At 38.2% G+C, this 14,218-nt stretch overlaps 1 protein-coding gene across 2 annotated transcripts in view; it reads right to left on the bottom strand.

The window, feature by feature from the left end:
• Nucleotides 1-13,067, bottom strand: part of LOC104830848 (cyclin-G-associated kinase-like) — a 46,486-nt gene extending 33,419 nt beyond the window's left edge. For both annotated transcript variants that reach the window (XM_010566019.1, XM_010566018.1), the window contains exons 1-6: nt 12,937-13,067; nt 12,216-12,328; nt 11,536-11,647; nt 9,354-9,477; nt 1,849-1,898; nt 1,603-1,751 (exon numbers count right to left, since the gene is read on the bottom strand). In XM_010566019.1, the coding sequence (XP_010564321.1) occupies nt 1,603-1,751; nt 1,849-1,898; nt 9,354-9,477; nt 11,536-11,647; nt 12,216-12,328; nt 12,937-12,982 (594 nt within the window). In that variant the 5' untranslated portion in view covers nt 12,983-13,067. The remainder of the gene's footprint in view (nt 1-1,602; nt 1,752-1,848; nt 1,899-9,353; nt 9,478-11,535; nt 11,648-12,215; nt 12,329-12,936) is intronic.
• Nucleotides 13,068-14,218: the final 1,151 nt, after the last annotated feature.

Below are 14,218 nucleotides of genomic sequence, written 5' to 3'. Positions count from 1 at the left end.
TCTTTTGTTAGCGCAAGCTTATGCAAAGTCACCAGTGAACGAATAAAAGCTAAGGCAAGCAGTCCTTTATATTCCTGTTCACCACAGGATTCAATGTGGGCTTCAGTACACCTCAAATATTAGAACAGCAGTGAAAGAATCATATTGCAGCATTATACCTACAAGCTAGAAAACAATCTACAAAAGCAGGTGTATTCTAAAAAGCAAGAACTGACTTTTTTCTGATTTACCGTTTACTTTCTGCTCAAACACTGGTTTTGTTACAAGATGTATACCATACAACATTACCTTCTTTTCCTTTGGCTATGTTTTAAGCTCAAAATGTTCTGATCATCAGCAGAATGATGGAAAATGCACAATCTGAGCAACCTATTCCAAGTAGGACTCAAAACTAGCAGAGAAGAATTCAAAACTACCATTAACTTTAACCAAGGTTACAGAAATTTGTAAAAGTTTCATACAGATAGTATACAGCAAGCAAGAAAGAATATATAATTTCATAAACACCTACTATGCAAAGTGTCAGAATTAAGAATTTCAGAAGCTGTTCTCCTCTGATCAAGTTTAAGGCTTGCCATAATCATCTTTTGCAGGCACTAAAGAAAAACTAAGCTTCCTTAGCTTCCTCCATGGCTGCTCTCACCTATCACTGAATAATGAAGTTAAGTCAGTCAGTATTGCTCACTGTGCATCTAGATTTCAAAGATAGACAGGGGAAGTTTCCTTAATATATTTAAAGAGTTTGTTTTCCAAGTAGAATAGCTGCCTTTTTTTGCTTTTAAACAGAAGACAATGTTTTGCAGAAACATTCTAAATACTCCCAGTCAATAAAGTGGGCAGGAATCTACAATGTTTTAACAAGTTATGATCTGCTATTACTTCCCAGTAAAACAAAGATCAGAAGACAAAATGAATGTCAAAAAGATAAATGTAGACCAGAAGATTTCCAGATTACTGGTAGATCTAGCTGTGCTCATTGGTACGTTAGCTTGTACCATTCACAGTACCAATACATGAGGAATATCAGTGTACAGGGACCACAGACTTGCATAACCAAAAAACCATCTCCAGAGTAAACAGTTTCCCAGTGACAGAATTTATCATTCCATAAGCAGAGATTGATAGCTTTGTGGGATGAGGAATAAATCAGTTCACTATGTCAGCCTCAGTGGACTTTTCAGCAATCTAGTGCTCAAAAGCATTGCTGAAGATTTTTGTTTTGAGGTACCTGCTCCAAATTATCATGCAGAGGGTTTCCTGTGTGATTAAGCTTTGCCTTCCATGTTAAACAGCCTCTGCCTGAACCTCATACTGAACCAGATGCAGATAAAAGTTGACCGCTTCCACCCAAAGAGGTGGTAATTGTTTTTTCAGGTGTGACAATACTTTGTCTTTAACTGATTAGTCTTTAATCAGTTAAGTTTGGATTGAAAGACAAACACAATATAGGTTATTCTTTGACCTTATGTTTATACTTACTCTTTTGTCATCTTTTTGATTATGCAGCCTACTTTAACATATTTCACAATAAAAAAACTGAAGGTATAACCAAGACATTGTGTTGAAAGACCTTTTACAGAAATACACAAAAACTATACACACCCTATTATGGAATCTTGAAGGCCTGTATGTTCTTGGAGAGAGATTGTACACAGCATAGTGGCCAGGATGTTTAGAGTCCAGACATAACCGCACATCTTCTATGTTATTTCTGATGGCAGATTCTACACCTTCAGCTGGAAAGGACATCACTGAAGACAGAACAACAAACACCAGATGAAGTATTTACTTTTTTCATATATTAAGAACAATCAGAAATTATTCTTAAGACAGACATAGCTATCATACCAGCAATTCTGGAAGTGATGTATGATATATCCAAGTCTCCTTTTGCATAACTGAAACAGAACACATTGGAGTTAATACTATGAAATAGAACCATTCAAGCCATAAGTCTAAAACTCACCACCATGAATAAAGTTTCATTTCTTCCAGCTAAGGCTTGTTACCTCATGCTTCAGACTAGAGTTTTCAGACTGGATGTTGTATTTGAACAGTTACTCATTTATATTGGTTGCAACAAAACCATCTCTGGCGATTTTGTACAGATGCCTTCAATGTTTAACTCATTCCTCTAGACACTGCTCTTACTGATAAAGGTTCATTGTAGGTATCAGTTTGAAAGCCTAATGAGGATGCATTAATATCTTTAATGGAGGACATCATAATTCTTAGAACAAAGATCATTTGTTAAAACATTACATTTTAAATTATGTAACTCTGGCATGTTACTCTCTGGCCTAGATGGCCACGCTGCCCAATTTCTGGATTCCATATGAATAGAGAGAACCTGAATCTCTTTCCTCATTTAAATCTTTCCTCCAAAAATTCACTTCCAAAACTCCTATAGTAAGCAAGGCCTTACTCATTACTTATCTCTTTCTCAGACAGTTATGCACAGTCTTAAAGAGCAGCCTTTTTGAAAAATAATCTATCAGTGATTTTTTTTTTAATTTAGCTCCATTCCCTTCATCTCTCCCTAACCACCCACACCATGCCAACAATTTACTATTTTAAGACCACTATTATTTTTTTGTTTCTAGGTTATCTGCTATGTAGCAGGACAAAAAAGCTCAAGAAAAAGACTGAAGAGCCTCCAGTGCTGGCCAACATCCCTGAGTATAATCACATAGGTCTGCACTTCTGACTGGCAAACTAAGAACAAACCTCACCTACAGAATTTGATTTAGATATCCCTAACTTAAGTCAGTAGCATATCTCCAGAATATCAAAATATCATCACAACACTATGATGCATGTTTAAGGAATGCAGAGGCACTATCAAAGCAATATTTTCATATTGCTGCCAAGTTTCAAGACACTGCTTGAAAGAGCAGACCTGGTACACTGCACTCAAATTCTGAAACATCAAAAGAACATTATGCTTTGATTCTTTACTGCTTGCTAGTAAACATGAAGGAGGCTGGGGAGATTCATAAAAGATTATTGAATTTACAAGGATTAGGAAGACAATTTTAGGTAAGGCAAGAACAACTGTTCTGAAAGCACATTAAACAGTATTTATGCAAAATGCCATAATCACTGTCCTAACAACGATAATGACCCAAGGTCTTGAGACAAATGGAAATCACCACAAGGAAGTTTGAGAGTTTCACTAGACAAGGCACTAAAAAATTCAGCCTTCAAAAATCTTGCGTAAGGAGGTAGACAAAATGGCCCACTAAACTCTACTTCAAAATTCTTTGCACCTTTGGAAGGACATAACTTCATCATGTAGCTCAAGTGGTAACACTGTTGCAACTGAACTAATTAAGGTAGGAATTTACATTCACAGATAATAATTTCTTATTAAAATTAGTGATGAACATAGTCCTTTATATGATTGAGAAGTGTCAAATGTTATTTGTTGCTTACACCCACCAGCTTCAAGCAAGAAAACATGCAGAACATTCTAATGATATCAACTTTTTTGATATCAAGATAAAGAACCACCTAATACGATAGCCTGAGAACAAAGAACCATTATCTCTTCAATACTGTAACACTGACGTTAAGCAGCAACTTGAAGCCTGTTAAACTGAAAAAGCTTCAGAATGTTTGTGCTGCCTTAATTAAAATGTAGCTGCTAAACTGCAAAATCAACATAAGCACTCTATGACATGTGACCTTCCTTGAACTTCATTCTGAAGATTTCAGAGCTTCAGTAGTAAGACTTGAACATAACGTACTCTGTTTTTAGTGGAGTGTTTCACATCAAACTGGTAACTGAGATTGCTTTAAATGGCAGGAAGGTGAAAAAATGCATATTCTTCACACTGGTAAGCATTGCTACACATTTCAAGATACAACCCTGTAAATAAATGTCAGGAATAAGGTCCTTCATGTTATTAACAGCAGAAATTTCATTTACATAGCAATGTTGCTGGGAGGTGGTAAGAGTAGATCATGCAAACAAATCAAGAGATTGCATGGAGCACTTCTGGCTTGTGATCTATATGGAAAACTCGGTGCGCTTTTTAAGGCTCTAATTAAGCTAAACAGGAAAGTACTTTGACACCAATATTTAGCCACTTTTCTGATGATACCAGGCTACTTCAAGGCTTTTTAGTGAGAAGTCTAGTGGGAAATGTAGCAAAGAAAATATGAATTCTCATTTTGCAGAATAAATACCTAAATAAAATCAGAAATTTTAATTAGATGTTAAAAGCTTTTCACTGTGTATATGGTTGGCATTATTAATCTTGTCAGAGAACAGCTGCATTTAAAAGCCCATAACTAATACTAAACAAAAAGATCATTCCAGCAAATTAAGTTTAAAACAATTAAATTAGAATTAACAATTAAATTCACAAAATAAACTAGTTAGGATGCAGCACAAAATTCTGCAACAGTGCATAGTTACCTTGTATTACTAACAGCTGAAGACGGGAAAGAATAAAGAATGACAGACTGACCAGCACAGCTACCATGTGAGCACACAAACCATTATCTTCAGTTAAAAATAATGCTCTAACACTAAGCAGTCTTCCTCCAGACATCTCTATGCTCATAAGAGTAGAAAAACACCACCATTTTTGCAGTTTATTTTTTAAAAGCCAGGATGAAATGCAGCACCGAAGTTCACATCAATCTGTTCCCACTTGGGTTTGCTTCACAGAACTGAATTCATCATTCAACTACCTAGTACAACACAAAGGTCCATGAAATAAAACATTAATGCAGCAAACCAGAAACAAAATTACCTTAGAAACAAAGAAAGCTAGCAATAAAAGGCATCTGATTGTTCCCTAGATTACTAGATTATAATCTCTTCAGTGAAAGAGAATGTTCTGACAAAGCAAAACAAGAGTGATCTTAAGTTCAGCATGCTGCTTTCAATACCAGTGAAGACCAGATACTTAAAACATTTATGTATGTTTTTTGGCAGGGCATCTGTAACCTGTGTGGATACAGACCTCAATAAGCATAAAAGCTGGTCAAGGGCACAGCAGCATCACAAGCAAGAGGTGGATGAGCTGAACAGAGGTATGTTGAGGCCACATGGCTGCAGACTGAGTTATCAGGCACACACGGGTACATCTGCTGGAACAAAGTTCCCTTTGATGCAGACGCTGCTCTGCTGTATTTAGGCCCCTTCACAGAGCAACATGCATCTGCTCTTAAGTGCGTGTACACCCCAGTACTTTCTTTTAGGTCAGTTTGTATCAACAGAGGGCTGAACCTCTGTTGGTCTGTGTTCTCTCTCATGTAGCTATAAACTGATTCTGCCTGACCTGAATCTGCAAGCGACTGCAACACTTGCAAGTGAGGTGGCCTGGCGGACAACAAAGACGGCCTTCATTCACTCTTCTGTTCCTAGTAGCCTGTGACATGTGTTTTAGTTTTCTGAATTTATCACTTATTAGGATAAATAAGAGATCAAAATTTGAATTAAGGTAAAGGCAGCTATGGGAGAGAAGAAAAAATTAACTTTTTTGTAGCAACTACTGAACAGTAACTCTTCCACTGTAGTTTGGATTCAGTGAAAAAGAAGTCTGTCTGCAGAAAAAGGAAATAACTCCACAATTCAGGAAAGCAATGGTAAGTAGGAAGGAGAGAGCCTGCCTAATGAGATGACAGACTCCAACACAAGGAATGCTTAAGTGTGGTGAGGAAAATGCACGAAAGGAAGAGACATTTTAGTTTTTCCAGAATGTCTGCTTCTCATGTTTGCTGAAGAGTTTTGGAAAGGCAGTCAAGGATGCAAAAGTAGAAGAGGTATTCCCACGTCCCTGATGGTACCAGCTGTAGCCACAAAACAAGTTTGTAAAGGCAGAGAATGACCATGATATAAACAGATAAGTCCTATAGTAGATGCAAAAAGAGAATTAACACTTCAGCTCAGTTAAAGCATAAATAGGTTAAGAATGCACAAGCCCAGTGTGGGACTCTCAGCAGCATAGTGAATGTTAAATGCTAAGAACGTTAAATGCTGAAGAACCTGAGACTACCTTAGGTTCTGCATAACATTAAGTATTGTTCACGTTAATTCATGTTTTGCCATTTCAGTGACCTGTTAAATACAGTTAAGATTCAAAATATTCATAAGACTTATCAAGGAATGGAAATTACAGAACTAAGGGCTACTAAAGAATATTGGCAAATTACAAGTGGAAGGAGTTTCTCTTTCAGTATTGATTAAATACCAAAAGAAAATAAGTACTGAAGTAACTGGTTCTCACCAACATAATTATGTACTCACTGAATTCCCTCCTCTTCTTTCACTCCCCAACCCAATGGCCAAATTCACTTAGGTAACACAAGAAAACAAAGTTGTATGAAGATAGAGTCCTCTACAAAACCAAGATTTGTTTGTGTTAGTGCAGAGCTTAAACAAAAATCTGACAGTCTCACATGCTCTGTCAACGGCGGTGATGCATACAAAGTCACCTAAATATAAACCCTTATTCAATCAGCCCAGTCCAAAACATCTGTGAGGGACTGATCCCCTCATGATGAACCTTGGGACTTTACACTGTCTGACAATCCTCTGTCAATTCATCACAGCCCGTGGAAGTGCTGCATCCCCCATTAGCTGGAGAAGGTCTGTGGCTCATTGATCTAATTTGGATATTACAATACTCCCACCCATTAAGAGCTACAAACCAAAACCACATCAAACAGTTACATTCACAAGCTACTCAGTTGTAGTAAAAATCCACATGTGATGTTCTGTAATTAATACAAATAACATGTAAAAGTAGTAAGCTTTTCTTTGACTAATACTTAGTATGTTCCACAAGACATGCACTAAAATGTCTCCAACAGCAGTCACATCCCTGAGAGAGGCTCAAACACTACCACAAAGTAAAGAGTCATGCCAGATAAGGTTTGAAGCAGTTTGGAGAATTCTAACAGTTCCTTATGTCCCACGCAAATTTAAAGCGTATACGATCCTGCCATGGGGTCTGTGTAGGACTCAAGAGCCTCAAGTTCCATCTCAATCATACTTTCCAAGTTCTGTCAAAAAAGGGATTCTAACTAACATGCCAAGCGTATTGTTCAGCCACAGAACACTAACTAGGAACTCAGAAGTAGCATCGTAACTCTAAGAATAAGAGATGCAAGACTTATTTGGGGCAGTCACCATAATCTAAACAAACAATTGTAAAGAAGATCATGGGAACTGAACAGCATCTTTTCGGACAGCAAGAACTCACTGTCCTAGACTTCAGAAGCTGCCAGATGAGCTCTACAGATGCAGTTGGATGTACAGTTACTGTTTTATTCCTTGCACACTACACTTAGAATGGAACAAAGGAAATCACACAAAGCAAAAAGCCAGACACCTAGCAGGGAGGAGAAATTTAGAATAAGGTGCAGGCACAGCATAAGCCATTCCATATTAAAAAGTCAATTTTAGACAGTCCTAACTGACCACTAGAAAAGGGGAAAATGGCACAAGATGAAATTCAAAAAAGTAATTAAACTTCCAGTGGCCTTTAAGGAAGAAGCCGCTTGCAAGAGCAGGAAAGGAAAACTTCAAACATAACTGATTGATGGAGGCATAACAATTCATAAAGTCAAGTGGAGACAAGAGCCCAAGAAAGCAAAGTGCAGGAGTGCTTCAGAAGCACGTAGTGTACAATCAAAATATAGTACAAGTAAGATCTAATACAGGAACACAGGCATGGGAAAGTAGGGCTTATAACTTTGTCAAAGGTAGAGAAGAATTTAAGTGTTATCTGTCACAAAGGAAGAAAAGTAATCTCTGCTGCAAGACTTAAATCTAAGCAAAGCTGGCAGAATTTAAGACAAGGAATTAAGTACCTTCAAGTTTATAAATAGTAGAGCTGTCAAAGGCAAGGAATCTGCAGAATATTTCCATGTTTTACCACACAGGAAATTTCGTTTAACAAGATAGAACAAAAGGAACAGAAGTAAGACTGAAGTGGAGGGGAGAGGAAGATCAGTTCCACGGAAGGTAACAGGTACAAGGAGGTAAAGAACAGAGGCCTGCAAGACAGCACATGCCAAAGAAATAAAATTGGGAGCAGTCACTTAGAAGTTGTAGCTCACCATGTTACTTCATACATGGAACTCCTACAGTTCTGCTAAGCTGCTAACAAGTTACCACTTTCATCATGCAACAGTTCATTTCCCTTGCACACCTCCCTGTCTTCTCTTGTGTCAGTGTGGTTTCCCTGGGGTGAAAACTTTGATTCTAGTGTGTCAAAAGCTATAGAAAGCTTAAGGACAAACCAAAGCTGCATAGCTTTTGTGACCTTTAAAAAATAGAGAACCTGGCCTAAGCCACACATAGGAAGTTTAAACAGACTAAATGTAAAAGCAAACAGCTAAAAATGCAGTTGAAGGGTCTACAGAGGTGCAAGATCTACAGATCTAACTTATCTGATCATTACAAAGATTTTAGAGCAGCATTACACAGAAATTACACTCAGTGACAGAAAAACATTTTGCAAGCAATAGATTTCACAAGCCATAGCACAGTATTCCAATTAAAGGGCCACAAACCCTACAGTGAAGGACACAATATTCCTTAGGAGGCTCTTGTTCAATCATGGTATTCAGCAGTGACTTACCTGCTCTTCCTATAATTAAGAAAAACCTTTTACACTTTTTGATTAGAAGTTTAAAAAGTATGAGTCATACAGATTGATTAATATTGATCACATAGAGGTACTAGAAACATTTTGAATAGGACTGAAAATCTGATTAGAAAGAAATAATCACAGACTAGGTATCCGAGAACACATACATAGAAACAGGAGAGTATTCTTCCATGTAATGCAGGGCAAAGGAGACAAACAATGCAGATCCTCTCACTTTGCCCTTTGAGGGCATAGAATTCCACCTGAAAACTAAACTGGACAGATGAGTCCATATACTATTTCCCCGCAGTTTTTCTTCTCACCTCCATTCCCTTTCACTGCTCCATCTTTTTTTCTTCTTTTCTTATTCACGGAGGCCCTATCTACTAATTCAATTTATTCACTCTGAACCATGATAGTCCTAGTCCATACCTCTCCACCCTGCTCCAGCCCCCACCTGCTCATCTCTCCTAAGCTTTCAGTATCCAGAATACAGCAGGTAAAGTAGTACTTAAGGACAGGCTTTTGCCCCCAACAATCTCATTTCCAGTAAATGATTGCTCAAGTAACTTTTGTATTACTATCATTCTTAAAATCTCAGGGCTAGCTACCAACTATTAGAGCTCATACTTGGAAAAGTATGCTAAACTTGATAATTTCTGGAATAAGCTCCTGACCCTTCATTTAGAACTCTCACCAGCACAATTTTAATTTTTTTTTTTTTTTTTTTTTTTTACTCACTTGGCCACAGACTGGATAACTTTAGAAGATGTATCCTTAATATTAGTGAAAAATCGCTCTGTTCCACCCCTCAGAATATCAAAGAACCCTCCATAAGTCTGGTCACATTCCGCAACGGTCAGGCCTAGAGTAGTTGAATAAAAATAATTGTACTTTAAGTTGTATCCTGGAATGGGCTCCATACCAAAGCAAGTTGCCTACAAAGCTGGAAGTGAATGCACATACAGGCTACACCTTGTTCTGAAAGTAAAGCATTTATTTCAAATTGCCAGTACAGCAAAATACTGTCTTTTTTTAGTATCAGCCTCTTAAAGTGCAGCTTATCATTAGCATATCTACTTAAGCACCCCCAGTAGAGACATTTTAATATAGGGCTTCAAAAGCAGCTGGCATAATTAAGTTACTTTAAGCACAGCATCCCAGCACAACATCCCTATTAATATGATTGTATACAACAAACAGTACTCATTCTTGCACAAAACAGATGGCCAGACAGCCTTTTGATTATAATCCAATTAGGAAGCTGGATTCTTCCACAGAAATTGATATACAGACAGCACTACTCTAATAAATATTACCCAATTTTAAAAGTTTCCCTGGAACATTGATATCCTTTGTCTCATTACTTATGCTGAATTGCTAATATCAAGCAAGAAATATCGAGCTGGAAAGAAAACTGAATACAGTATGAAATATTCCCTTGATATCTTCTACATTAATTGAAATGTTCCATATTCACATATGATATGTGACAAGATGGGTGCAGAAATTGCCTTTTAATAAGAAATTGGATGCAAATAAACCTATCAAGTTTCTCATTTTCTTTACTATATTAAGTGCAAGTATTTTCAACTGAATGAACTCTGGAATATCCATTTTTACAGAATGGGTATGTCAGCTTTTAATTGTGTCATTTTTGAGATGTGTTTTGGTTGACTCAATTTAGTACTGCTAGTCCAACTACTGTTTTTCCTCAGATGGAACCACAACTCCTTCTCCTCACCATTAATGTCCTATGGTGCAACCTTCTCCCAAAGTCCTCCCTGCACAATCCTCCCATAATTAGCTGGCCTCAAGGCAGTGCCAGCTATGGCTATTTCTGAAAGTACTGAGTTTAGGCTAAACTGAATTTAGGCTGCTGTTTTTTCCCTTTGAGGCTGTCAGCCACAAGTCTTTTGGAAGTGACAAAACTAAGTAGCTTTAGACTATGGTCACTGTCAGAGGTGCTTCAACTATCACAGAAGCTCAGAAGTCTTTTCAGGGGGAAGAAAGGAAAAATACTATTTCTTCCTCATACAGGCTTTTCATAGGCCAAAATAAATACATGTCAGGTGAGTGACTCCTTAGCATTAATGACTTAGTGTGATCCATAGTCAAAATCCCTGCAATTGCATCTGCATTTCTTTGGTGTCTAATAGTGGAGGTAGTCCAACAACAAGCACGTTTTAGCATAAAGTTATACCAAAAGACACAAAATGGCTGCTATCTTTTGAAGTTGTAACATATCTGATGTCTTTGCTTTCCCAGAACAACTGCTTGACAACTGTCACTTTCTTACACCAAATAGCCAATATTGTGCACAAACTCAGGGTATGTACTGATTTCAGTAACTTCTGCCACAATGTAACAAGTTTTCAGTTAAAATACAGCACTTTTCTCAGAAGACTTTTAACAGTTTAAATTTAAACTCCTCTTAAACTCTGCTTTTTACACAAGACCCTTTCAAATATCATTGCCTCATTGAACCGGAAAGTTTGGGGTTTAAGCTATTTTTTAAGCTATTTTTTATTAATTTGTCATAACCTGAAGAGTACTTTCTCTAAAGCTCTTGTTCTTAAGAACATTATTGCTCTTGTATCCACCACTTTCATCAAGTTTTAGTTCACTTATTTCAACTCTCCCACCTCTAGAGATCAATAGTGCATTTTAGTTTCAACTATTTTACACAGGAAACCAAATTTTATCTTGCCCAGCAATGAACTTGAGAAATTCACATTTGCATGTCTCAACATACAACCAAACCTTGCGAAACATAAAACAAGGTTAGAAACAGCGATATAAATGCAAAATAGCTAGTACTTGTGCAAAATGTCTAAAACCCCCAAATGTTGTGGGGTTTTTTTTCCACATATAAGATATGCAATTGGTTTTACACTAGTATGATGTCTCTTTCTGCACTTACCTGCATTGTACATATTGTTGAGCTGTCCTGCAGGCTTGGAGCTCTGTGAAATAGAGGTCACAGATGTCCGAGGCTGAGTATTGTTTCCATAGCCTCCATTTTGTTCCAGGAGCTGAGGAGATTAATACTCACTATGAGTATTTTCTTGCCAATTTAGCCAACTTGTCATGCTTTGTAAATTACTTTTACTTGGTGAGAACAGGCAAGCTGAACCTCAGGAGAAAGCCAGGAAGTTAAGATACACTAATTGATTCATTTGCAGTTTTGTGTAAATTAAGCATCCAACAGAAGACACTAAGTGGGTTTCAAGTCAGTGCAGGCAGAGTCTTCGTATACTAGATTTTTCTGTGCAAGTCAATTATGATTAAATGCAGCATGTCAAACAGAGCACTTCTGTACTAAAGAATGACCCAAGACTATGAGAAGTTTTTCAACAAGCAGAACTGAACTAGCTTCCTTTAATGTCATGCAAGCTCTGTGCTTTAAAAGGTATACTTTCAAAGATCAAGTGATACAGATCAATTCAATTGAATTTTGAAACAAGTTAGTGTGAAATTTTCAAAAGACTAAGGCACAGGGTACCTCTCCTGACATCTGTTACTAAACTCACACTCACTGGATAAAAGAGGAGAGAAAGGAGACCTAACCAATAAATAATACTCCTTATGAGACATCTTTACCTCTGTGACGGGGGATTTAGGATTCACATTCCTAGCTGCTGCAATCTCCTGCAGTTGATTCACAAGTTCAGTGATTGACAATCTCTCCTCTGGGTTCACCTTCAAAGTGGAGCCTAAAAAAAGAGATTCAGACAATGGAACAGAAACCCTTCGGAGCTTCTCTCCCAGCAGAGATTAATAATTTCTTCACTGCACTCCAGTGCAATAAGCAATCAAACACATGAACAGAGCGGAGCAACTACAAATATCATTGTCATAACGGGTATCCATGAAAAAACACCACTTAGGATTAAGAATACTTCAAGGAATATATTTGAGGATCAGTTAATGAATAACCTCAGAAGTAACTTTATATCTAATACTGTTGGAGTTAGACACATTTTTCTGGCACTGTAATTGAAGCTTCCAGTGATCTATTTGAAATTTAAAGAAAACAACTTCTAAAGCAGATCCAGAGAAATCAAAACTGATACACTAGTTGCTCCTGTGGACTAATTCAAATCCTAAACAAGGCAGGCAACAGCACTAAAAACCCAAAAGTTTCATTTAAAATCTCCAAGTTTTTTGATAAAAGATTAAAATTTTTCATAAAACAAGAAGTTGTTGCAGTTAACCTTTTTCACCATCACATGTCAACAGCATTTAACTGTCAGTAATACAACACTGTCAATAATAAGATGTATGCATAAAGACACCAAATTAAGTAACACCGTAAACTTACGAATGAGATCATGAAACACAGAATAGCGGGCGTCATTTTGTGGCATGACATATTTCCCATTGACTATGCGAAGTTTAGCTCCATCTTCAAATGGATGTTGCCTAAAGCACAGCAAGTACAGGATACAGCCCAGAGCCTACACAGAGAAAAAGACAGAAATATTTCACAGAATCATGGAATCATTTAGGCTGGAAAAAACCCTTAAGATCATTGAGTCCAATTATTAACCTAGCACTGCCAAGTCTACCACTAAACCATATCCCTAAGCACCACATCTACATGTCTTTTAAAGACATCCAGAGATAGTGACTCAAAACACTTCGCTGGGCAGCCTATTCTAATACTTGATAACCCTTTCAGTGAAGACATTTTTCCTAATATCCATTCTAAACCTTCCCTGGCACAACTTGAGGTCATTTCCTCTCATCCTATCACTTGCTACTTGGAAAAAGAGACCAGCACCCACCTCGCTACAACCTCCTTTCAGGTAGTTGTAGAGAGTGATAAGGTCTCCCCTCAGCCTCCTTTACTCCAGAATAGGCAACCCCAGTTCCTTCAACTGCTCCTCGTAAGACTTGTTCTCTAGACCCTCCACCAGTTTCATTGTCCTTCTTTGGACACACTCCAGCAACTCAATGTCTTTCCTGTAGTGAGGGGCCCAAAACCACACACAGTACTCAAGCTGCAGCCTCACCAGTACAGGGGAACAATCACCTCCCTGTTCCTGCTGGCCACACTATTTCTGATACAGGCCAGGATGCCATTGGCCTTCTTGGCCACCTGGGCACACTGCTGGCTCGCATTCAGCCAGCTGTCAACCAGCACCCCCAGGTCTTTCTCTGCCAGGCAGCTTTCCAGCCACTCTTCCCCAAGCCTGTAGCACTGCATGGGATTGTTGTGACCCAGGTGCAGGACGTGGCACTTGGCCTTGTAGAACCTCATACAATTGGCCTCAGCCCATCCACCCAGCCCGTCCAGATCCCTCTGCAGAGCCTTCCTACCCTCATGCAGATCAACCCTCCCTCCCAACTTGGTGTCATCTGCAAACTTACTGAGGGCACCCTCCTCATCCAGATTGTTGATAAAGATATTAAACAGAACTGGCCCCAGTACTGAGCCCTGGGGAACACCACTTGTGACCAGCTGCCAACTGGATTTAACTCCATTCACCACAACTCTTTGGGCCCAGCCATTTTTTTACCCAAACAGTATACAGATGTCATGGTGGTGTCACAGCAGGCCAAACATTGGCAGTGTCAGTTGGTGACAGCACCAGCTGTCA

This window comes from Haliaeetus leucocephalus, unplaced genomic scaffold, assembly GCF_000737465.1.
Source record: "Haliaeetus leucocephalus isolate CR32 unplaced genomic scaffold, Haliaeetus_leucocephalus-4.0 Scaffold201, whole genome shotgun sequence".
In the NCBI taxonomy this organism is placed as follows: domain Eukaryota; kingdom Metazoa; phylum Chordata; class Aves; order Accipitriformes; family Accipitridae; genus Haliaeetus; species Haliaeetus leucocephalus.
The sequence above is the reverse complement of the archived record's forward strand: the minus strand, read 5'-3'. Positions and strand labels throughout refer to the sequence as shown.